This window comes from Erinaceus europaeus, chromosome X (genome assembly GCF_950295315.1).
Source record: "Erinaceus europaeus chromosome X, mEriEur2.1, whole genome shotgun sequence".
Lineage (NCBI taxonomy): Eukaryota > Metazoa > Chordata > Mammalia > Eulipotyphla > Erinaceidae > Erinaceus > Erinaceus europaeus.
Window position 1 is genome coordinate 123,263,623 of NC_080185.1, and position 25,633 is coordinate 123,289,255.

The 25,633-nt window shown below is 45.5% G+C and overlaps 1 protein-coding gene across 5 annotated transcripts in view; it reads right to left on the reverse strand.

The window, feature by feature from the left end:
• The window catches only part of EGFL6 (EGF like domain multiple 6), a 61,546-nt gene that overhangs the window by 21,395 nt on the left and 14,518 nt on the right, over positions 1-25,633 (reverse strand). For 3 of the 5 annotated variants that reach the window (XM_060183043.1, XM_060183042.1, XM_060183046.1), the window contains exons 2-6: positions 17,985-18,097; positions 13,983-14,075; positions 9,503-9,622; positions 4,372-4,491; positions 2,803-2,937 (exon numbers count right to left, since the gene is read on the reverse strand). In XM_060183043.1, the coding sequence (XP_060039026.1) occupies positions 2,803-2,937; positions 4,372-4,491; positions 9,503-9,622; positions 13,983-14,075; positions 17,985-18,097 (581 nt within the window). The remainder of the gene's footprint in view (positions 1-2,802; positions 2,938-4,371; positions 4,492-9,502; positions 9,623-13,982; positions 14,076-17,984; positions 18,098-25,633) is intronic. The other 2 variants (XM_060183045.1, XM_060183047.1) reach the window with 1 other exon arrangement.

Genomic DNA, 25,633 nt, shown 5'->3' on the forward strand with positions numbered 1-25,633 from the left:
AGGTTCTGTCCTGCGTTACGTCATGACGGCAGGAATGCATCTAAGGGCTCCACTGTACTGGCTCACCAAGATGCAGAGTCCCTTCTCTAAGCCACACAACGTCTGATTTCACACACATCAGGCTGATAGCTGAGTGGCATGGGAATCAGATGAGACCAGAGTGTGGCTTTGGTGACCACAGAAGGGATACAGGAGTGGGGGAGCTTGAAGTGCTGAAGCAGAGAGAAGGAGCATGTGTCTTCACCTCCTTCATGCTTCCATGTTCCCCATGCTCCACGGGAACTGCTGGCAGAGTGGGTGGCAGAGCTCAAGGTTAAGTGGGCTACACTATTTCCCCGTTCCAGCAAATCTAAATGCTACTTTATTGTTCCCACTTTTAGATGGGTACCTGGAGATAGAACCAAAGAAAGAAATGAAACTAAACTAACCAAACTTAAAAAATTTTTTTTTAATATTTATTTATTCCCTTTTGTTACCCTTGTTGCTTTACTGTTGTGGTTATTATTATTGTTGTTACTGATGTCGTCATTGTTGGACAGGACGGAGAGAAATGGAGAGAGGTGGGAAGACAGAGAGGGGGAGAGAAAGATAGACACCTGCAGACCTGCCTCACGGCCTGTGAAGCGACTCCCCTGCAGGTAGGGAGCCGGGGGCTGGAACTGGGATCCTGGGCCCCTGTGCTTCGCGCCAAGTGCACTTAACCTGCTGCACTACCGCCCCACTCCCATTTTTTATTATTGTTGTAGTTATTGTTGTTATTGATGTTGTCATCGTTGGATAGGACAGAGAAAAATGGAGAGAGGAGGGAAAGACAGAGGGGGGAGAGAAAGATAGATACCTGCAGAACTGCTTCACCGCCTGTGAAGCAATTCCCCTGCTGGTGGGGAGCTGGGGGCTTGAACCGGGATCTTTACGCTGGTACTCGCGCTTCGAGCCACCTGCACTTAACCCACTGCGCTACCGCCGGACTCCCCTAACCAAACGTTTTAAAAGTCCATACACCCTGTGGCTTTGGTAGTACAGTGGTTAAGCAAATGGCTATGCAGCTATCAAAAACAATGAACCCACCTTCTCTGACCCATCTTGGACAGAGCTAGAAGGAATTATGTTAAGTGAACTAAGTCAGAAAGATGAAGATGAGTATGGGATGATCCCACTCATCAACAGAAGTTGATTAAGAAGATCTGAAAGGGAAACTAAAAGCAGGACCTGATCAAATTACAACAGGAACCTCACATCTCCACTATAGAGCCCCTACTTCCCCCAGTCCTGGAACCCTTGGATAGGGCCCACTTTCCCGTATGCATCTCCCAATCCAAATCAAATAATATTGCATCCGCCGATCACAACCTAACCAACGCAACGATGGCCACCTCAACATGCTTCACCTCAGACTGTGTCCAGAGACTTCACGTGTGGAATGACAACCCTTCAGCTTCATTACTCGGGTGAGACCTTTCCTTTTATAGTACACTCTAATTTCATCTCAGGTAGTTCACTTTCTAACAAAGCCCCATAACCTAGATATACACCAGGTTCTGTGAGAGAGAGCTTATGTGCACACGTATCCATAAACTACTGCAAAATATATACCTGAAAGCAGTAGTACACTAGAGTTTGCAGTGAGTACCTCCCTAACACTTCCTCTCCACTATTCCAAGCTTGGGATCCATGATTGCTCAACAAATTGTTTGGCTTCGTATGTTAACTCTCTTTTCAATCACCAGGTTCCAGATGCCACCAGGATGCTGGCCAGGCTTCCCTGGATTGAAGACCCCACCAATGTGTCCTGGAGCTCAGCTTCCCCAGAGACACACCTTACTAGGGAAAGAGAGAGGCAGACTGGGAGTATGGACCGATCAGTCAACGCCCATGTTCAGCGGGGAAGCAATTACAGAAGCCAGACCTTCTACCTTCTGCAACCCTCAACGTCCCTGGGTCCATGCTCCCAGAGGGCTAGAGAATGGGAAAGCTATCATGGGAGGGGGTGGGTTATGGAGATTGGGTGGTGAGAATTGTGTGGAGTTGTATCCCTCCTACCTTATGTTTTTGTTCATTAATCCTTTCTTAAATAAAAATTTTTTTTAAAAAAGTCCATACAACCTATCTCAAGATATTTTTGCACCCTATAGATCACCCTAGAGATTGAAGTGCCTTGTTTTAACATCTTTATGATCCGGCTTCATCTAATTCTTGTTAGGAGACTTCTCAGTGTGTCAGCGAAACTTTACATCAGGCTCAACCTGACGCTGTTGACTGGCTACGGAAGAAGGGCAAACGCTAGAAGAAGAAGAAGTGTGTCAGCAACCATGGGGCCAGGCGGTGGCGCACCTGGTTGAGCGTACATGTTTCCACGGGCGAGAACCCAGGTTCAAGCTCCTGGTCCCCACCTGCTGGGGAGGGGGCTTCATAAACAGTGAAAGCAGAGCTGTAGGTGCCTCTCTTTCTCCCTCCCTCTTTACTTCACCCTTCCCTTTAAATTTCTCTCTGTCTCTATAGATGAAAGGAAAGAAAAAGCAAACATGGCTGCTGGGAGTGTTAGATCCGTAGTGTAGACACTGAGCCCCAGCGATAATCTTGATGGCAATAAGATATCAAATTAAATTTAAATTAATTAAAAAACACAAATCAGCAACCTTAATAATGAGACTTCTTTTTTTTTTCTTTTTTCCTGTGTGGCTGCAGCGGTCAGTGTAGTTGACAGTTCAGCTATGAGACAGAGTTGACATCACGACGTCTTGTCGAGAAAGCGTCCAGGTTAGGCTAGGAGAGGAAAATGGGACAGAACCCCCCAGTTTTTACCTCTGCAGTCATATCGGCCGCTGATGTACTTCAGCTCAAAACCAACGTGACACTTGCAGTAGTAGCTTCCAAATGTGTTCACACACCGCCGATTGGAGGGGCACACGGCTTCACCAGAGGCACACTCGTCAGTGTCTAGGATACACAAGTGGGGACGGTGACGACTGCCAAGATCACTCCCCCTCGGAAACACACCACCACACCACCACATGCTTCATGCACACGCAAGTAGGAGTTGCATGATTTGGTTTGATGTCCCAAACCAATGTTTTGAGTCCACTTGCTCTGAATAGTATGTGCATGTAGTGCGATGCAATTAAGAAGATACTGGCACATCTGGTGAGCACACGTCACAATGTGCAAGGACCCAGGTTCAAGCTCCCAGTCCCCACTTGCAGGGAGAAAGCTTCATGAGTGGTGAAGCAGGTCTGCAGGTGTCTCTCTGTCTGTCTTCCTCCCTATCTCCCTCTTCCCTCTAGCTATCTGGTCGTCTCTATCAAGTAAATAAAAGATAATAAAAAAAGAAGTTACTGGGAATACATATGATTTTGGAGGGTGGGGTGGGTGAATCGAACATAATTCAAATCCATTAGGGGATGAAGAAGAAAATGAATAGGATGTGTGATCAGCTGGCGAAGGAGCCCTGTGGGCACCCCACCTGGAGTCCTCGGCACTCAATCTCTCTACCCGCCCACGGCTGCACCTGCCCCATCTCTTCTGACCCCACCTGGGCCAATGCCCTTGCCCCAGAAGGAAACACTCTTCCCCAGTCTCTCAGAGACACCGGGCTTTGACTCAGCTCCAAGTTACAAATGGAACATTGCTTTAATCTGCTTATTTTCTCCAAGTGGAATTAATTAGGGTAACTTTTCTGGGTATGATTTAGAGCAAACTTTAAAAACAAAGGGAGGGCAGGGCAGTGGCACACTCGGCTGAGCACACAGGTTACCATGTGCAAGGACCTTGGGCCCCACCTGCAGGATGGAAGCTTCACAAGCGGTGAAATGGCTACAGGTCTCTCTCTCTCTCTCTTTCTCTCTCTCTCTCCTTCTCTCTTTTTTCCTTTTTTTCCCTCCTTCTCTCTTATCTAGTTAAGAAATAATAAATATTTTTAAAAACAATTGGAAATTGGTTACATGCTAACAAAAATATATACACACACTATTTTCAGTCATCTTATACGTGAAATATAAGAGAAAAAGATAAGTAAATACATGTTCCCAGGAAAATATTATCCAGAAGCCAGAATAAAGCCCAAAGGGGGCCATCTAGGGTCTCATTTACAGAATGACAACAGAAAGTGGGGGGATTTCCATCAGAAGGTCATTAAGTAGAACACCAAGGTCAGTCTACTAAAATGAAATTTTCTTTCTCTTTTTCCTATGGCCTTAGGCAATTCTGAAAGGCAAGAAAAGTGTGGCTGCTGGCACCCAAAGTGAGCCTGCATGGCTAAAAATGCCTTCTCAGAAAGGGACGACATGCTCTACTTTCAGGAACTCACACAGCTAGTCAACACAAGAGGAAGTGAGCAAAGAGAAGGTTCAGGAGGAGGTGTGGGCGCCTTGGTACCTATACAGAGTCTCCCGTTAGGGGCCAGGCGGAGTCCTGAGGACGGGCAGAGACAGCGGGGCCCCTCTGCAGTGTCTTCACAGCCATACTGGCAGGAGGTCCTGGCACACGTCCTGGAGTCTGCAATGTGGATCAGGATTAGTGTGTGCTCTTGAGGTGAGCAATGCTTACTGGGGAGACAGGAGCAGCTCCGTCGTCTATGTGCTGTTGATAGATGCAGGGCCAGAAGTAATCTGAGCAGGTGGTCCCCGAGCTAAATCCTGACCCTTGCCTGCTGTGGTGGCCAGCACACTGAACTGGACTGTTTTGCGGGGGCATGGACCCCTCCAACTGGACCTTTCTCTCCTCATGTGGGAGCTCCAGTCCCTCCTTTCTGTCACCTTTCTACAGACCCCCACACCCTCTGCTGTAGCTGGTTGATCCGAGCAGCCAGGGTAGAGGAGCTGTTCTAGGAAGCTCTCTGTGCAGATTCAGCCTCCATGGGAGTCCTGAGATTGGGTCATGCAGATGCCTGTATTGAAATATGCGGCAGCTTCAGCCAATCAGGGGGCCCCAAGGCCATTCTGGAGCCCTTTCCTCTTGCCATTCCCATCACTGGGGCTGGGAAATCAAATGTTTTCCTTTCTTCCCCCAATTTCCCTCGCAGCAAGAGGGGAGTAGCTATATGACCTAGCTATGACCAAAGAGATCTACAGATGAATTCTCCGGAGGGAATCTTCTTCCAGCTTCTGGAACAAATGCTGCTGCTTCTGTGGCGGGAGCAAAGTCGGGCCTGCGGTATGGCACAGCCCCAGCAGACGAGGGCTGACTGCAAAGCGGAAAGTCCTTGACTAAACTGAAGCCATTTCTCCTTACATTGGTCATTTAAAGACCTATTGGCTATATCGGAGATGCACAAATATCCCTGGGGACAATAAAAGGAGATGCCTGGGGGAAGTACATTGTGACAACAATTATGGCAGTGAGTGTGACAAGACTACAGATGACCTAAGAGCTGACTGAGGCTGCTGTACCCACTGGGAGGCTTTCAGAAAAGGAGCCGTTCTGTCACCATTACAGCTTCTCTATTAGCTGGACTCAGACCAAAAGCCAGAATTACGGGTGGCTTATAGTATAAGTGACAGACTGTGGTCTTCACCTAATTATAAAGAGGCCTATTGCTGACCCTCACCCACAAACCCCTGCTTCCACTTACAGGCATTCATGATGAATACAGAGGATGTGTAGTTAAATAGCTGATGTCAGGATATATGGGTAGATTTTAGTAAACTTTCATTAGCTAAAAGTTAGTGAACTTTCATATATGCAAAGGCTAACCAGAAGAGAGCCCCTGTGGTGTGTGCTTACCTTACAGCAGAAGATTTCTTTAGGTGGACAGCCTACTATGATCTAGTCAGACCCATCCAAGAATGGGTTAAGAAGAAAAGCTATTAGATTTAGCTCCAGGGAAAAATGTTTATTCATACAGGAGGTCAGAACAGGGAGATGGTCAAAACACAGATGGTCATTTCAAGGGAACTTTCAAGGGAAAATTTAGACTACCCCAGACCAAGGAAACGTTCAAGGGTAGATTTAGACTACCCCAGACCCAAGAAACTTTCAAGGGAAGATCAGGATGCCCCAGACCTAGGGAACTTTCTAAGGAAAACATACCTATAGTAATAATAATGTTGTTTAAGGTTATTCCTGATGTTAATGAAAACAATTATACATGATATCATCTGTATCCTTGATGTTAATGAAAATATTACATAATGTCAACTATATCTGGGCAAAAAGTGTTTAAATAATAAACCTCTGCAGAGAGAGAGAGAGAGAGAGAGAGAGAGAGGCCTCTCTCCTGCACCTGATGTGTCTCTCGCTTCATTCATCTCACCAACTCCCCCTTTCCTTCAGGGACTCTTAATTACTTTCACCGGGGCCGGCTCCTGGCACTTCTGAAAGAGGCATTTATTCATGGATAACACTCCTTCCCCTTTGTCTTGCTTACTTTCAATGCCTGCGTAATGCCCAGAGGGAGACGTGACAGCCATCTTGTGACTATGAGGTCACAAGCATGAGAGCAAGATCAATGGATACCCTCCTGCATTGCTGGTGTGAATGTCAATTGGTCCAGCCCCTGTGGAGAGCAGCTGGAGAACTCTCAGAAGGCTAGAAATGGACCTACCCTATGACCCTGCAATTCCTCTCCTGAGAATATATAGCAAGGAACCAAATACATCCGTCCAAATCCATCCAAAAAGATGTGTGTATACCCATGTTCATAGCAGCACAATTTGTAATAGCCAAAAACCTGGAAGCAACCCAGGTGTCCAACAACAGATGAGTGGCTGAGCAAGTTGTGGTCTATAGACACAATGGAATACTACTCAGCTATTAAAAATGGTGACTTCACTGTTTTCAGCCCTTCTTGGATGGAGCTTGAAGAAATCATGTTAAGTGAAAGAAGTCAGAAACAGAAGGATGAATATGGGATGATCTCACTCACAGGCAGAAGTTGAAAAACAAGATCAGGAGAGAAAACACTAAGCAGAACTTGGACTGGAGTTGGTGTATTGCACCAAAGTAAAAGACTCTGGGGTGGGTGGGGGGAGAGTTCAGGTCCTGGAACAGGATGGCAGAGGAGGACTTAGTAGGGGTTGAATTGTTATGTGGAAAACTGGGAAATGTTATGCATGTACAAACTATTATATTTTACTGTCTACTATACAAACATTAATCCCCCAATAAAGAAAAAAAAAGACCCTGGGGTGGGAGGGGGAGGGTTCAGGTCCTGGAACATGATGGCAGAGAAGGACCTAGTGGGGGTGGTATTGTTATGTGGAAAACTGAGAAGTGTCATGCATGTACAAACGATTGTATTTTACTATAAACCATTAATCCCAAATAAGGAACTTTAAAAAAAATAATAAAATTTTTAAAAAAATCAATGAGTGACCAGAGGATGACAGAGATGAGTGTCTGTTGAGCTCTTCTGGCTCTTTCCAACTTTTCTAGGACACAAGACACTTGGACAGTCTTCTCTGTCACTGGTCGCTAAAGACAACTTATCTCACAACAGCCTCTTTCCTTAGTGGGGATGTACCTACCACATGTGCATTGTAATAAGGGTGGGCAGCAGGTGAGCATGGTGAATGTCCTCCCTTCACCCACCTCCATCTGTAACATACCCGACGCCCAGCTGACAAGAGACTGCAGTAGGCCAGGTGAGATCAAATCAGCACCAGGGAGAGAGGCCCAGGTTATCTGACACCCTGAGCTCCAATCAGAGGCACAGAAAACACTCGCCTTTCTGCAAGCAGACAAAGTGGGGACAGAGACAGACACACCAGGAAGGGGGGTGAAGCAGACACCCCCATTTCTAGCTCATTCTTTTTGCTCTCCAGTTGTTTTCTTTTCACTTAATCTTCGAATTCTACCTAATTCTGTCTTTCCATTTGGGGGCATAAACATCTTTGGGGTGGGGGTACTGACAAGAGTTTTCACGGAATGATTCAGAAACATCCATTAGCATATATATGTATATATGTATGTATATATATATATATATATATATATATAAAATGTTTAAATGATTACTATTAAAGTCTGGACAGTGGTTCCCAAGGGGGGTTAGGGGGAGGCATTTCTGGCAAAATACTGTCGGGTAGTGGTTGTATTTGTCGCTTATGATTTTCCATTTAATTTATAACAATATGGATTTTAAAGACTCTCTGAATGCCTGCTTCGTCTCTCTTATTTTTGCTTGCTAACAGCAGAGCTAGATGACTTGTGGGGTCAGGGTGCTTTGTCAAGACAGGGCAGATGGCACAAGGACCAGGCTGGGGAGTGAAGCCGTGAACCTAAGTGGTTCTATGACCACAGGCAGAATGCCAGAATACCAGGGTTGCTGGGGGTTTCTGTCAAAGGAGGGTGCAGTGGGGAGGAGCAGGGGAACAGGGGAGGATGAGGTTGCTTTTCGGCTGTAACAGAAAGCCTGACAAGCCTTTCCCTGCTCCTCAATAAATAGTCGTTCCCCTCCCACAGGACAGTGGTTTTGGCTCTATCACAGAAGGTCTTTTCTTCTCAGGAATGTGAATCAGAAAGCATTTCCCACAAGAGTCACTAATCTTTGAGCAAGTGGGGCAAGGGCCGTGAGAAAGGTGGTTGGTGGGGAGGACGGATGTCCCAAGATGGAATTTCAGTTTATCACCTCCCTCGGACAGTTCGCTGATTTTGTTCAACACGCTTACTTTCAAGACAAACCCACTACATCCCCAGAAACATAGATGGCTGAGCTCTTTTTCTCCCCAGGGAGTCTTTATTTGAAAAGATGATTCTGGAATAGGCAAATCCAGAGAGACAGAAAGAAGGCTGGTGGGTGCTAGGGGCTGAGGAGGAGAAGTAGAGAACTGCTGCTAACGGGCATGGGGCCCTTCTGTGGTGCGGAAGATGTTCCAGAAGTAGACAGTTGTGACAGGCGTGCGACACCACAGGCACACTAAATGCCCCCTGAATCGCATACATTGCCATGATTACAATGGCAATAGTGGAGATATAGCTCGGAGTAGAGCAACAACCATCCCAAAATGAAATACAATGATAAAAACGGGGGCTTTCACATGATGTGTTTTGCCACAATTTAAAAAAAGTGTCCAAAGGTATTCTATCCTGGGATGACACAAGTGTTGGTTTTTTTTGTTTGTTTTGTTTTTTTTCTTAGATCACTTTACTGGGGAAATGTTGACTTAAGAAAAAGAAATGGAAGAGTTTCTGGTTTGGTATTTATTTTTAATTTCTTTATTGGGGTCTTTTAAAAAATCTTTATTTATTTTCCCTTTTGTTGTCCTTGTTTTATTGTCGTAGTCATTATTGTTGTTCTTGATGTCATCGTTGTTGGATAGGACAGAGAGAAATGGAGAGAGGAGGGGAAGACAGAGAGGGGGAGAGAAAGACACCTGCAGACCTGCTTCACCGCCTGTGAAGCGACTCCCCTGCAGGTGGGGAGCTGGGGACCTGAACCGGGATCCTTCTGCTGGTCCCTGCGCTTTGCTTTTTTTTTTTTTTTTAATGGCTCAAGCTGACTTAGCATCAAAGGGCAAGAGTCAAGTGTCACAGGCTGACCAAGAGCAGCCTGATGGCTGAAACTTACTGGCACAAGTGGCGTCTGGCATGAGCATGTGGCCACTGAGGCAGAAGCACTTGTAGCTGCCGTGAGTGTTCACACACCGGTGTTGGCATGGCCGGGGCTTTATTCCACACTCGTTCACATCTGCAAGGACAGTAGGAGAGCACAGTTAGGCTAGTTGAATGGGGACACATCCTGATGTGGAACTGTGCGGGGGTCTCCCTGGGGCCTACCTGCGAGTTCTCTGTTACAACCATCATTAAAAAGTCATGTTCCCTCACCTCTCTAGAGCCCTGCCCCACTAGGGAAAGAGAGAGAAAGGCTGGGGGTATGGATCGACTACCATTGCCCATGTCCAGTGGAGAAGCAACTACAGAAGCCAGAACTCCCCCTTCTGTACCCCATAAAGAATTTTGGTCCAGGGTGGGGGTAAATAGCATAATGGTTATGCAGAGACTTTCCTGCCTGAGGATCCAAAGTCTCAGGTACAATTCCCCCTGTGCTACCATCAGCCTGAGCTGAGCAGTGCTCTGGTTTAAAAAAAAAAAAAAGAGGCGAAAGAGAAGGAGAAAGGGAAAGGAAAGGAAAGGAAAGGAAAGGAAAGGAAAGGAAAGGAAAGGAAAGGAAAGGAAAGGAAAGAACTTTGGTCCATACCCTCAGAGGGATAAAGAATAGGGAAACTTCTGTCTATGGCCAGACTACCCTGAACACACCCAGTGTTGTCTGATCTCAGAAGAATAGGTAAGCTTCCAATGGAAGGGATGGGACACAGAACTCTGCTGGTGGGAACTGAGTGGAACTGAACCCCTGTTATCTTACAATCTTGTTAATCATTATTAAATCACTAATAAAAATTTTAAAAAGACAATTCAAAAATGTTACCTTCCAGAAATTGAGAAATAAGAACAGTGAAACACAGAGCAGAACTTGGACTGGGTTTGGTGTGTTCAGCCAAAGTAAAGGACAACTTTCAGGTGCTGGTGCATGATGGTGGAGGGGGGCCTAGGCTGGGGGGGGGAGAGTGTTTTTGCAGAAAACTGAGAAATTTTACACATGTACCAACAACTGTATATACTATAAACCATGACTCTCCCCAATTAAAAAAAAAGTATTGTGGAGTAGTGAAGTCCCAGCAATGACAAATAAATAAATAATTTTTTAATGTCACATCCAGGATGCAGAGCAAAGGGAGTGCTCAGATACCACTGCAGGGAACAAGCATAGGTAGAACCACTTTGGCACAGTTAACGAAAGCCAGAGACAGCAATTCCACTCCTGGGCACACACCCAACAGAAACATGGGTGTAGGGGCACTGAAAATCTGTACCAAAGTGATCACAGTAACAGCATTATTGTTTCTTTGTTTTGTCATCATCAGAGCTTCACCACTCCAGACTGAGTTTTTAAGATAGAGAGAGACAAAGAGAAAGAGAGAGAGGAGAAAAAAAATGTCACAGCATCAAAGCTTCCTCCAGTGTGATGGGGGCTGAGTTCAAACTTGGGTTGCATTCTATCTAAGTGAGCTACTTTGCTGGCCCTTGGATCAACATCTTTTTTATTGAAAGGGAGCGTGCTACAGAAGGGAAAGAAGGCTTTACATGTCCTCATGGGTAGAGGGTAGATGGTAGAGGGTCTGTTCTTTGGAAATGTGATCATGTGGTCATGATCACTCTCTTTCACTTTCTCTCTCTCTCTAAGGAAGATAGACAGAAGCAGACAACTCCACAGAGAGTGAAATCCAGTGTGGCAATAGGAAAGCATATTCTGGAAGAGAAACAAGTGGATTTGATTGAAAAAAATCCCTTTTATGGGGATTTGAACTGGGCACTTGAACCCTCTTGTCCATTCGTCAGCCCCTCCACCCGGGAAAAGCTAAATCCTCCAATGTTAAAATGCTAATTGGACAAAATAGGAAAGCCAGGTGTCTTAGAAGAAGCACTTTTGGGAAAGACGCCAGTTGAGGGCTGAGGCCCATCTCTATTAAAGGAATATCTGGACTTTGGTAGGTCTGCCCTGGGACGGGAGACTGTACAGGGAAAGTCCCAGTCCTGAGCCAACTGGACCACTCCATTGACTCTCAATCTTATGGGCATTTGAAAACAAGCATGAAAAACATCTCATCTATTCCAAATTTCCTGAGAAGGTACCACAGTACCGAATCCTAGGCCTATGGAAAAACAGATTTTCTGGATCAACTTCCTGGGAAGGGAGCCAGCTGCGAGTCTAGCTCCTGAGTACCTCGGGCCTCTGCTAGGAACAAGGCAGAGAGATCCTGAAATTCCTCTCTCTGGCTCATGGAAGGCTACTTCTAGTGTGCAAGGGTAACCTCTGGGCTTGGCATAAGGGCTGGGCCTGGTAGAGTAGCTGCCTGCTCTTCTCTGAAATTCAACTCTCTTTTCTAGAATCCTGGCAGTCGAGCTTGACCTGCTGCTCTCTGGTCAACTGCACGATAGAACTGAGGCTCTTCTTCACCACTAGGGAAAGAGAGAGGTGGGCTGGGAGTAGGGATCAACCTGTCAATGCCCATGTTCAGTGGGTAAGCAATTACAGAAGCCAGACCTTCTACCTTCTGCATCCCACAATGATCTTGGGTCCATACTCCCAGGGGGTTAAAGAACAGGAAAGCTATCAGGGGAGGGGATGGGATACAGGGGTCTGGTGGTGGGAACTGTGTGGAGTTGTACCCCTCTTGTCCTATGGTTTTGTCAATGTTTCCTTTTTATAAATAAAAAAAAATTAAAAACCTGAGGCTTTTTTTAGTGGCTGCAGATTTCTTCATCCCTGCGCTTCTCAGCCTTTGCACTGCTGACACTCAGGGCACATCACTTGTCATGGGCACAGGAGGATGTCTGGCAGCAACCCTGGCATCTGCCTACTAGGTGACGGTAGAGACCCTGCCAATGTCTTCAGATGTCCTCTGGGGTAAGGTGTCTGAATTTAACAACTCAAAATACAGAATGTCCGTTTACACTAGGATTTCAGACAAATGACTAGTCCTCTTTATTAGTAGTACAATATTTGGAAGATACACTCAACATAAAATGGCTTGTTAGCTATCTGAAATCTACATTTAGCTAGTTATCAGTATTTTACCTGGTGATTCTTCATGGGAGATGAAATGCACAGGCTGGCATAAGTGCCTTTGTATCTTCATTTAAAAATAATTTTTGATGTTTTATTTATTTATTATTGTATAGAGACAGAGAGAAATTGAGAGGGGAAGATATAGAGGGAAAAAGACAGAGAGATACCTGCAGCCCTGCTTCACCACTCGTGAAGCTTTCCCCCTGCAGGTGGGAACCAGGGGCTTGAACCTGGATCCTTGAGCACTGTAATGTGTGCGCTTAACCAAGTGCTCCACTGCCTGGCCCCCTCCTTTGTGTCTTCATATGAGCAGCCTATGTGACAGAAGTCACAAACTGCCTTTGAAAATAGGCCAATTATAAAAAAATGCATATTCATTCAGCCCAACAATTCCATTTTTAGATATTTATCCTTTTAAAATCCCAATTCAAGGGGACCAGGACATGTGTAAAATGAGGTCAGATTCAGTACTGCTTTAAAAGGGAGAGAGAGGGAGAGAGAGAGAGATATTGATTCAATGACACGGGTTAAATAAGGTATTGTTTTCTTCACATATTTGATAAAATCATTTCTACTGGGGACCAGGATATGGCCACGCGCAGCCTGAGACTGTTCTGTGTGTGCTCACACGTGTGTTTGTGTTTGTGGTGTTCTAGACGATTCCTCTGGCAATCTAGGAGAAACCATGGGCTTGGCCTAGAATAAGACTGTGATGGGCATGTTCACTTTTTCATTCCTATCCTTTCACATTGGTAGATATTTTTAGGAAAAAGCAGGTCTACTTCAGTAGCTTAATAACATCCTAAGTAGCACACAAGAACCCAGGTTCAAGCCCCAGGTCCCCACCTGCAGGGTGGGGAGCAGTGCTGAAGGTGTCTGTCTGTCTGTCTGTCTCTCTCTCTCTGTCTATCCTTATCTCCCTCTCAATTTCTTATAAAAATAAAGAAATAAAATATAAAAAACTTAGTGAGAGCTATGAAGGTTTTTAGAAGGAGAAGGACAGGAATCTGGTGATGGAAATGGTGAATTACTTACCCAAAGGTTTCACATAGGGTGTGGAACTATACACCTGAAATTTTATTATTCAGTAAACCAGTCATTGTATAAAAATATACAATCATTTGCATAAAAATATAAATCATATTGTATAAAAGCATAATAAAGATAATTTGTCTAGAGAGGAAAACAGACCTCTTATCTGGCTTCTGGACAAAAACATCAGAATGACTTTTACATTGCTCTTGAAAGGGCTGATGGGAAGACCTAGTTTGGAAACCCCCTCTTATTTCAAGATGCACCTGAGACGGAGGACATCCTTAACAGTATGCGTCACGAGCCCACGGCGATGATGGACTTGTTTTGAAAAGCTCTGGGGGTGTTGGGGGTGGGTTGAACTAGCACCCTGCTTGGTGGCACTGACCTTGACTGCAGGTCTCCCCGGTGAAGCCTGGAAAGCAGCGGCATTTGTTGGGCCCCACACACTCACCGAACTTGCATCCAGGCTGACAGGTGGCTGTGGGAGGGAGAGGCATTTTGGCAACGGAAGGACAGGAGCAGCTGGCCTAGCGCCTTCGGCAGGGAGCACATTCTGGGACACAAGAGGGCCAGCTGCTTCTTCCTGTCTAGGGCGAGAGGAAGGTGTTTTGCTTTCTCCTTTAAGATGCTGGAAAGTGTTTTGCTTTTGAACTAGATCCTTTCCTACTTCCCTCCCCCACAACAGGGGCAAACACAGTGCAACTTGGTGAAACATACCTCTGGTGGAATCTAAAGAAAACCAGAGCCTCCCAGGCCAGTCAGCCAGTCCGGCAGGTAGACACAAAGCCTTTAAAGAAGTATAATGTGTGAGCCCCAAAGACTCCAGAGCCATCCCGAGGCAAGTGACAGGTCCCTCTTCCCCTTTCTGTTCCCGGCCTCTTTTTTCTCTTCTATTGTTTCCTATTTTTTTCTTTTGAGTGAGTGCTCTTAATCTTTTTAATGCTATGCATTATTAGTCAAAATATATATTAGTCAAAAAATAAGGAACAACCCACAGATTGGAGGCAGAGAGGCAATACCATCAGCCCTAAAGATGGGAACTAAAAGCAAGATGATGATGATGGTGATGGAGGTATAAGAGTATAACAGAAAGTCAGCATTTCTTTTTTTTAAACTTTAAAAATATATTTTTAATTCTCTTTATTTATTGACTAGAGACAGCCAGAAATCAAGAGGGAACAGAGGGAGACAGAGGGAGAGAGAGAAAGAGAGAGAGAGAGACAGAGAGAGAGAGCGCTGCAATACTCCTTCACCACTCACAAAGCTTTCCCCCTGCAGGTGGGGACCAGGGTCTTAAACCTGAGCCCTTGCACACTGTAATGTGTGCGCTCAATCAGGTACACTACCACCTGGCCCCAGCATTTCTTTTTCTGTTTCATTTGCAAGATACCTAATTTCAATCAGACTCACTCTCACTCTCTCTCTCTCTCTCTCTCTCTCTGTGTGAGTTTCTTTCAGGTGCAACACCTATAAGAAACAGGAGGGTGGGTGGGGGCCGAGTATCTAACTCAGGGCCTCATACGTGCAGTGTGCTCTGCCACTGAGCTCTGTCCCACAAAATGACTCTTCATATGGTGAAGGGGTGACAGGGTAACAGCAGGGGTAGGCTGGTTAACTGATTGAAGTGGGGACAGAAAAAAAATAGTCAAAGACAATAATGTCTAGCTTACGGGGAGAAAAAACCATAACTAGGAAAAGGGTCGTGGGGAAAGCCAAAACAAGAGGGGAGAGGGAGACTGAGGGACTGAGCTGAGGCTCGTATGGGAACAGAGGATTCTGGGTGCAGCTGGGGCTGAGGACACAGACCCAGGAGCAAAGAGTGACTCGGCATTGGTCTGGGCACACAGAACCTTCCCCATTAACCTCAGGCTCTGCCTGGACAGCGTGAGACTGACGTACACTCTAGGTAGAGTGCAGCCCCTTCCCTCTCCCTGTCCCCCACACCAATTCAGCTCTCCCCAAACTCTTCCACCCACAAGTTTTTACTGGAGCCTGGGGCAACAGGAGTTCCTCTCATCAGAGACACAGAATTGCAGGTTAGTGCTGTGGTGTTGAGCAGGCCCTGCCCTGGGAGGAGACTCAGGCAGGCCACAGGACAGAGCAGTAGAGCCCAGAGCAGCTGGCCTGGCCGCCCAGGTCCCCCAAGGCTGGGGCAGCCTGCATACCCTGTCGGCTCACTATCATGCAGGGACCGGCTAGCCTGCTATTTGGTGCCCCAAGGAGCATGTGACTTCACTGTCAGGCTGGGCAGATGGGATGAGATCTAGGTCTTCACTGTTAAAACCATCCAGCGCAAAGCTATGAACCTGAATGTATGAGCAGGTCAGCCAGTGGCCCGCTGGTCACTTCCCTCATAGAAGTTAACATCTGACTTAAACCTTCTTTTACACTTGCTCTTTGAATATCTTGTTTTCAAGTATTTTTAAATCATATACATATATAGATCTATCTACCTATCTACATATATATGGAGGGAGGGCAAGAGAGAGAAGGAGAGGATGAAATCAGAGCATCTCTCTGGAGTATGAGATACTAGGGATCAAACTCAGGACCTCACGCTTCTAAGTCTGACACTCGACTCACTGTGCCACCTCCCAGGCCACACTATTAATTTTGTTGTGCTTCTGGTGTTCAATGGTGGGATTGGTGATGGGGAGCGTGGTCACACCGATCTGATCTAGCTAGAAACTGGCTTTTCCAGAGAGCCAGACTTGCCCTCGTCTATTTCTGCAGAAGTGCATACGGCTTGTGGCAGTAGGGACTGCCAAGGCTCGTGTGACTAAAAGAGAAATTCCAAAGCATGCATCTATGTGGTTCCTGCCCCTCTCCACCTGACTGGCTTCAAACAAAAATGTTTTGTTGTGTCCAGAAAGAGAATAAAGCAGCACTGGATTCTTCATCACCGAGGCTTTAATGGAGAGGCGTTTGTGAGGACGGATCGGTCCTTTCCCAATCTGAGTCATTCATGAGGTGTGCTCATCTGTGCTGGGAATGAGCACGGCCTTAGAAGCTTGCATTCAGAATCTTCTTGGTGGCTGTTTCTCTCTTTAGGCTGCTGGGCAGGAACTGGAGCCTTAGAGAACTTACCTACCTGGCCCCAGGTCACCCAAATGTTCTGCTTTTCAAGACAATGTCCTGGATCATGACATTACAGATCCAGTCACTGTAAGGAGCCCCCTCTTGTCACTGACAAAGTCCCAGGGGAGTTCTTAACCAACTTCTTTCCTTCCTTCCCCTCTCCCTTTTCTCTAGCATTGAAAAAAGTGGGGAGGGGGAACAAAGCCCTTTCCCACTCCTTTAATGGTGTTCAATTTGGTTTTGATTTTGTTGTATGGGGACTGGAAGCGAGGGCCTCATGCATGCTAAGCCACCTCCCTGGTCCACTAGCCTTCTTTACCTAGGTGGACACTGATAATCTTCAAATGTTATCTGCTGGTATCTTTATTCTCTTGTCAACTGATGGCTGGAGATTTTATAACATCGAGTATGTCGGAATGGTAACAGTGTCTTCAGATATTATCAAGTTCTACTTTCTCCTATGGTCTATCCAGATATATTTGAACCAGCAAGCAGGGAGGTCTGGAGCAGGGCCAGACCAGGAAGAAGAAGGTGATGCTGTTAGTCTTAAAAATTATGGCTCACATATTTGGGCTTTGTAAATCAACATGATGCAGACCAAAGCCTCAAGTGTATGTGCCAGCCGTGTCCACTGCACTTAACAGATAAGGACTGGGGTGCTGGCATATGACACCTTCTTGGAACACTGGAACAGTGAGTGCAGACTCCTGTACTAAAAGACCGCAGCTGAGGTCAGCTAGTCAGCTGGGAGGAATGTGCTGGTCACTATAAAGTCAGGGGCTGGGAGATGGTCACTGGGTAGGACTCATGCCTTGCTATGCGAAATGCCCAGTTTGAGCCCTGGCACTACATGAGAGCACTACAGCACTAGGGAAAGCTTTGGTGCTATCGTATCTCTCTCTCCATACGAATATCATGACTTTTCTGACAGCACAATATACCGTTTTCTCTTTTCTATGTGAAATAGAAAAGAATGAAAGAGTTGGCCTGGGAGCAGTGGAATTGCTCATACACACGGCCCTGACTGTATATACCAAAATAATAAAAGACATCATGATAGCCTAGTCAGACTTGCTCAAATTGCCAGAGAGGTCAGTAACAAGGCAGGTCTCTTAAAAGCCACTAAGGGCAATGGCATCAGCTCTATTCTGTGGAAGAGATCTCACAGGGACCTAAATATTGGGTGCTGGTAGCTGTCTGTGTCCCTGTGCCGGAGGCAGATTTGGTGACAGCTTATGGAGTTGCCATCAAAACTTAAGGAGCCTGATCTCATACTCAACACAGGATGGTCTGAGTTCTCGGCAATTACCTTCACAGGCTCCGCGGCTGTTCCTTCTCCAGCCATAGCAGCAGGCCAGGTTAGCACCATAGTGACAGACCCCCGGCTGGAGGGCAGATGACAACAACTCAGGATCCCTGGGGCTGTGGATACAGATTCACGCGTTAGTACTGAGTATGCAGAAAAGGCAAGAGTCTCTTCCATGTCACCAAATGAGCACAAGGCGTGATGTGTACCTGGTTCAGGCCAGTAAACCCACCATCAACTGCTAAATTCAGCTTTAAAAACTTGAATTTGGGGTGGCCAGCCTTGGCCATCACCCCCTTGGCATCCTTTCCCAGTCATTAGTGCCTGTCATTTCCTTCTTCTTGGGGGTTAGAGGAACTGGGATGCGTAGTCTATAGCATGGGGGCACATGGAAGTGGTCTGTGTCTGATGTTTCTGAACCCTGTAGAGTGCCAATCTTCAAGTCTTCCCCGCCTAGGCTCATGTTCTGTGTCAGAGGCCAGTGTGGAAGCGTGACTCCCTGGCTTTCTCCCAGACAGAAGGGCCCCACTTTCATGCACTTGACCTCCCTGGATCCATTGGAACAAACTGGAATCTCCACACATGATGAACAGCTAGAGCCAAAGGGTCTCTACACATCCTTCAGAACACCCTCTCACTTCACAGGTGACACCCTAGCCTGGTGGGATCCCGACACCGACACTGGCTCCATCACTGACTTCTGGAAACACCACTGCTAAGAACTCTAACTACAGAGCAGGGGTGGGGGTGCAAGCTTTTTGCATCAAGGGCTCTGAAGGCCTGCAGCCACAGGCAATAGAAACTGGTGGTGGGGCTATGTTCTCTAAGACATGACTTCTGGATGCTGGGATTGGAATTCAATGTGCTTTCCATGTGTCTTGGAATTGTATTCTTTGATTTAGTTTTGAGCACTTAGAAAAGGCACGGGACAGGCTAAAGAAAGGTACACCTGGATGAATGAGGCCCTGGTCTCTATAATTAGCACCAAGTAAAATGGTGAGGCAGTGTTCTGCTCTCTCTTGATGAAAAGAATAATATTAAAATGAAATATAAAAGGGGGGAACAGGGAGATTTGATAAGTAGCTCAGGGGCAAAGCACATGTCTTGAATGTATGAGGCTTTGGGCTCCATTTTTGGAACCCAAAATAAATAGATATATAAGTAAATAAGGCATGCTGAGAGGTGGCATAGTGGACAGAGTGATGGATTTGTAAAGACTAGGTTCTGAGTTCTCTTCCCCCTCTCATAAATAAATCTTGCAAAAAGAAAAAGAAAAATGGTAAGAACCATTCTTGGTCCGGTGAAAACAGGGCCATGCAACTCCAGCCTACAGCTGCTCCAACCCAGCCTAAAAGAATGAGCTCTGCCACCCAGTGTCCCAGGTGAACCAGGCCATGAGCAAAGCTGGTGTGCATAGTATTGGACAGGGTCACTAGTGCATTCTGGAAGGAAGCACTTGAGCGGTGTGATTTGTGTCAGTCTACCAGTGTTTAACGTGCAGGTAGAGCAAAGCCATCCTGCCACAAAACCCTGTCCTGAGTGCTCTAACGGACAAGGAATGCACCTCCACTGTGTGCTTTCTGCTGCCAGACTGGACTGTATGCAAGCTAATGATAACTCGGGAAAGGTTGGGGAGTTAAAGCACCCTGCAGCTTCCCTTATGGTCTACTGTTCCCACCAACTTTGTTATTCAGTTAAAAGCTACCAAGATACAGCAACTCTGTCCCTCTCTTCTTCCCTCCTTCTCTCCCTCCCTCCCTATCTCCTTATTTTCCTCCCTCCTTCTTCCTTTCTCCCCTCTCTCTCTCTCTCTCTCTCTCTCTCTCTCTCTCTACCTCCTTCCTTCCCTTCTTGTCCATTTGTTTTTTTTTTTAATCTCTTTCTTCTTTATTTTCTTTGCTTTATACCGTCCTTTCTAATTTTTCATTCTTTCTTTTTTTTGTCACTACTGAGGTTCTCCTACCCCAGGTAAACTTTTCCAAATAGAAAGTGTAGCAGGGGGTGGGTGGGGGGAGACAGAAACAGAGAGACAGGAAAGATGGAAAGACACCATGGCACCAAAGCCACCCACCCCTAAGTGCAGTGAGGACAAGGACCAAAGTTCCATCTCTTTCCTGGCAAAGCAGGCGATTTCCCAGGCGAGCTAACACACTGGTCCAAGATAACACCTTTTCGCTAAATAAGAGCACCAGAGACAAGGATGCTTTTAGTGTTCCCTTTTTCGTGGAAGGGAACTTTTTTTTTTTTTTTTTTTTTGGTCTTCAAAGGGAATTCATTTGACCAGTTAGAACAGTTTTCAGCCTTTACATGACTGGCTTTTGGGGCCAGGTAAATCTTTGCTGTTGGAGATAGTCCCTGTGTGTTGTAGGGTGCTCAACGGCATCCCTGGTCTCTACCCACCAAATGCCAACAGCATTCCCATCCTTCAAGTTGTGATCACGAAAAACTCATGGACACATTGCCAAGCCCCCAAGGGCAAGACTACCAATGTTGTAGAGTGAAGTGCCTGCTAGCACTCACTGTTCCCAGCACTGTCCTGGACACACAGTGATGACCAAGACGCAGGCTTTGTTCTCTTATGTTTGCAACTCATTTTAAAGAGAAATAACTGCAGAACAGGACAGGACAGAATGGTGAGCCCTATTACACTGGCCTCAGAAGAATTTTGAGTGAGAAATAACACAGCTATCAGACATCACCAACAATTCTGCATGGGTTGCCCCAACCTTGACCCAGGCGGTATGTAACTATTTCCGAACAAGAATCCCTAGACCACTATATAAAGTGTGTCGAGGAAAGCAGGGCTAGTTCAAATACAAAAATGCCTTGAATAATTTTTTAGCATATAAAAATTGAGATGTAAATCTTTTAACGTTACCTGATGAAAGAAAGATCTTGGGAGAGGCATGCGTGCTTGAGGAGCTGAGAGAAGACCAGAGGACTGGGTGCAAAAAGTCAGAGAGTCTTAGGAGGGGGACAGAGGTCATAAACAACATGAGGGTCTTGTGAGTCTAGTCAGGGCAATGGGGCTTGACAGCTTAGTGGTAATAGGCCAGCACTGAAGAGTCTTAAATATGTATGGTATTTAATAAGAGTTTTCTTTCATCAAATATTACCATGACAACAGTCTGGAAAATGGGTGGAGGGAGGTAAAATGGAAGTAGGGATATTATTTGGCTCAGAAGAAAGTCCCTGACCTTTTGGACTAGGGCAGTAGCAGAGGAGACATAAGTAGAATCAAAGCAGGACCAAAAAAACCGGTAATGAATTTAAATCACTCTTTCACCCAGATGGTGTCTGCTGAGCACCTACAATGAATCAGGCACTAGGACGTAAGATCCCTGACCGTGTACAGACCATCCAGACTAGATGTCCATTGAAGGTGAAGTGTGAGATGCATGTGCTGTCAGGTTGCTGATGCTGACTTCTGGAGTGAGGAATATGGTTGGAGGAACACGCTGGGGAACAGGACAGATGATGAGTTCTCTTTGGGATATGCCGATTTTGAATGCTCGTTAGTCAGACCACCAAGGAAAGATATTGAGTTGGGTGCATGATGACCGGACCAGAAGTGCAGGAAGCACACTATTTGCTTTGGGAGTCATCAGTAGGCACTCGGCCACTGAACTGATAGGAATGGGTGTATCATTAGAAGAGAAAGTCTAGGACAGAGTCCCTAGGAAACAAGCATGCAGGAATCGGTGGGCCAAGGGAGAGGAGGGTTCAGAAAGAGACTCAGGACATTCTCAGAAATGGAAAAGGTTAGTGCACTGTCCACTGTCAGGAGATCCAAAGGAGGAGCGTGATTCTAGAAAGAGAGCAGAATCTGCCCTGATGTTGAGAAGCTGTATACCGTGATGGTTAGGGCCATGATCTCCTTCCTGAGTTTGAATCCTGACTTTGCTATCTATTAATTCTGTGACTTTGACCACCGTGCTTCTCCTTTGAATGTTTCAGTTAGGTTGGGTGGCTTTTTATTGGATCAGGAGTCAGAGGTGATCGATCATCCATTCACCTCTCCATCTGTCCAAAATCTGTTAGGCAATCACACATGTCAAGCACCAAGGAGCCAGAAGGCTATGCAAACAGTTCCTGACTACAAAACACTTAGTCTAGAGATGAACATGGGCAAGTAAAGTGGTAACTGTACTCCAACATGCTGGACCCTATCAAAGAGTCAAGTTTTTGGGAGTTAGGGGGAAGATCTAGCAGTCATTCAATTGGGGATGAGTGGTTGAGAGGTCTTCTCAAGGAAATAGGGTCTTATAATAGTTGTGGTGACTAGTGGAACTTACCCAGGTGAAGTGAAAGGAAGCTCACTGCTGGGAGAGGTACTCCAAACAGAGGAAACAGTCTGGGTCAATGATGGAGCCTCTAAGAGAATGAGGAGTCAGAGGTCTACCAATTCCAAAATAGAGAGCAGTGTGTTTGGAGCAGGGGAGGGAGGAGGGAAGTAGAATGGCAGGACAGAGGGGAAATGGGTGGAGGGGCAGGAGTGAGCAGAGGCCAGAAATAAAAGGTCCATGTTCATGGGAAATACTGCCAACTTTGGAACCTCCTAAGTTGTCAAAGGATTTCAAGCAGTGGGGGAATGTCAAAGATTGTGTAGAACACAAAGCAGCCTCCTTGGAATGAGGAAAGAGTCATCTGCAGGTGAACTGAATAAGCTCCAACAAGATTGCTGACATTGTGAAATTATACAGAAACAAAGTGAAATTTGTTGAAATATGATATTTTCTTAAAAACCTAATTAGAGACTTTGTGAAATAGCCCAGGGTCCCCTGTACAGGTGATCAAATCCATTTCATACATACTGGTCAAAGCTAATTACTTTTGATTACCAAGAATAATGCCTGGGGCTAACTATCCGGAGAAAGTTATCAGAAGAAGAAATTTATATAATGTTTGAACATTACCACAACCCTCCAGAGAAATCTTCTCTGTTGAATTTTATTGACTTCACATGTTAGCCTTCAGGTGAAGAGGTGAAATGGAGACATCTGAGGTGTACTGATTTCTCTCAAGTCACCATTTGTGACATTTTACAAAGTGCTACTTACAAAACTCTCCAAAACGTTAATGACTAACAGTTGGGTCATCAAAAATTTAATTCTGTATCCACTCGAAGGATTTCCTTTCCAGTTATAAATGCATCTTTGTATTACAGCTTTGTTGTAAGATAAAAAAACATTGCAATCAAGCCAATTCTTACTCTGGTTTGTTTAAAAATGGGAAAAAAATATTTGTTTAAGAGTCAGCTCACCATATGGACATCCAATCTTTGACAAAGGTGCCCAGACTATTAAATGGGGGAGAGGGTGAGTCTCTGAAAAAAAATAATGTTGGAAAAAATGGGTTGAAACATGCAGAAGAATGAAACTGAACCACTATATTTCAACACACACAAAAGTAAATTTCAAATGGATCAAGGACTTGGATGTTAGACCACAAACTATCAAATACTTAGAGAAAAAAATATTGGTAGAACTCTTTTCCATGTAACGTTGAAGGCATCGTCAATGAAATGAATCCAATTACAAAGAAGACTAAATAAAAAAGAAACCAGTGGGACTACATCAAATTAAAAAGCTTCTGCACTGGGGCCTTAATCGGGGAGTCCTGAGATTCCCAAACAGACATGATGGGCCCAGACCTTGAATAAATCCCTCTCTCCTTGTTACTGGTCCTCTATATCAGGAACAACAAAACAGACCCCTTTGTGGACCCCCACAGGACCTTGCCCTCAACTTAGACCAACAATGGTAGAGAATGTTCCATCCTCTGAGGGGAGGCTGGACAACATACTCTATGCTACACCTGAGGAAGATGGGTCCTGATATTGGAGCAGCTTGGAACGTTCCTACTTATGACCACAGAATGTGAGCTCAGATCTACAGGGATGTAGAGGTCACATAGGCTCTTAAGCTGAATATAGGCCCCAGATCACATCAAACCGATGGGGTTTACAGTCAACAATATTTCTACACCTTTCTCATATTTGGGAGCTACTCTCTTCCCTGATCCAGCTTTCTGGTCCTTTTCCCAGCCATACATGACCTCATCTCCCCAGACAATAATTAGGATCCACCTGCATATCAGATTTCAGGCTCAGGCAAACAAACAAACAAACAAACACCACTAGTATAGTCACAGGCCCTTTCAATATAAGTAAAATATGCCTACTAGCTATCTACAAAATAGAGGACCCCCCCCCCAACTGTTCACCTGCACTATTCCAGCCTTTAGGTCCATAATTGTCCAACAGTTTGTTTGGCTTTGTATGTTAACTCTCTTTTCAGCCACCAGGTTCCAGATGCTAGCATGATGCCAACCAGACTTCCCTGGACAGACAACCCCACCAATGTGTCCTGGAGCTCTGCTTCCCCAGAGCCCTTCCCCACCAGGGAAAGAGAAAGAGAGGCTGGGAGTATGGATCCACCTGTCAAGGCCCATGTTCAGCAGGGAAGCAATTACAGAAGTCACACCTTCCCCCTTCTGCATCCCACAAGGACCTTGGGTCCATACTCCTAGAGGGTTAAAGAATAGGAAAGCTATCAGGGGAAGGGATGGGATACAGAGTTCTAGTGGTGCAAATTGTGTGGAGTTGTACCCCTCTTATCCTATGGTTTAGTCAATGTTTCCTTTTTATAAATAAAAAATTTTTTTAAAAATTTAAAAAGCTTCTGTACAGCAAAAGAAACCATTACCCAAACAAAGAGACCCCTCACAGAATGGAGGAAGATCTTTACATGCCATACATCACACAAGAGGCTAATAACCAAAATATATAAAGAACTCACCAAACTCAACAACAAGGAAACAAAAGACCCCATCCAATAATGGAGAGAGGACATGAACAGAATATTCACGACAGAAGAGACCCAAAAGGCCGACTAACATATGTAAAAATGCTCAAGTCATTGTCAGAGAAATGCAAATGGAGACAACAACTAGATACCACTTCACTCCTGTGAGAATGTGAGACATCAGAAAAGGTAGCAGCAACAAATGCTGGAGAGGTTGTGGGGACAAAGCAACCCTCCTGCACTGCTGGTGGGAATGTCAATGGGTCCAGCCCCTGTGGAGAGCAGTCTGGAGAACCCTCAGAAGGCTAGAAGTAGACCTACCCTATGACCCTGCAATTCTTCTCCTGGGGATATAACCAAGGAACCAAATACATCCATCCAAAAAGATTTGTGTATACCCATGTTCATAGCAGCACAATTTGTAATAGCCAAAACCTGAAAGCAACCCAGGTTGCTAATAGCCAACCCAGGTTGTAATAGCCAAAACCTGAAAGCAACAACAGATGAGTGGCTGAGCAAGTTGTGGTCTATAGACACAATGGAATACTACTCAGCTATTAAAAATGGTGATTTCACTGTTTTCAGCCCTTTTTGGATGGAGCTTGAAGAAATCATGTTAAGTGAAATAAGTCAGAAACAGAAGGATGAATATGGGATGATCTCACTCACAGGCAGAAGTTGAAAAACAAGATGAGAAGAGAAAAACACAAAGCAGAACTTCGACTGGAATTGATGTATTGCACCAAAGTAAAAGACTCTGGGGCGGGTTGGGGGAGAGTTCAGGTCCTGGAACAGGATGGCAGAGGAGGACTTAGTGGGGGTTGAATTGTTATGTGGAAAACTGGG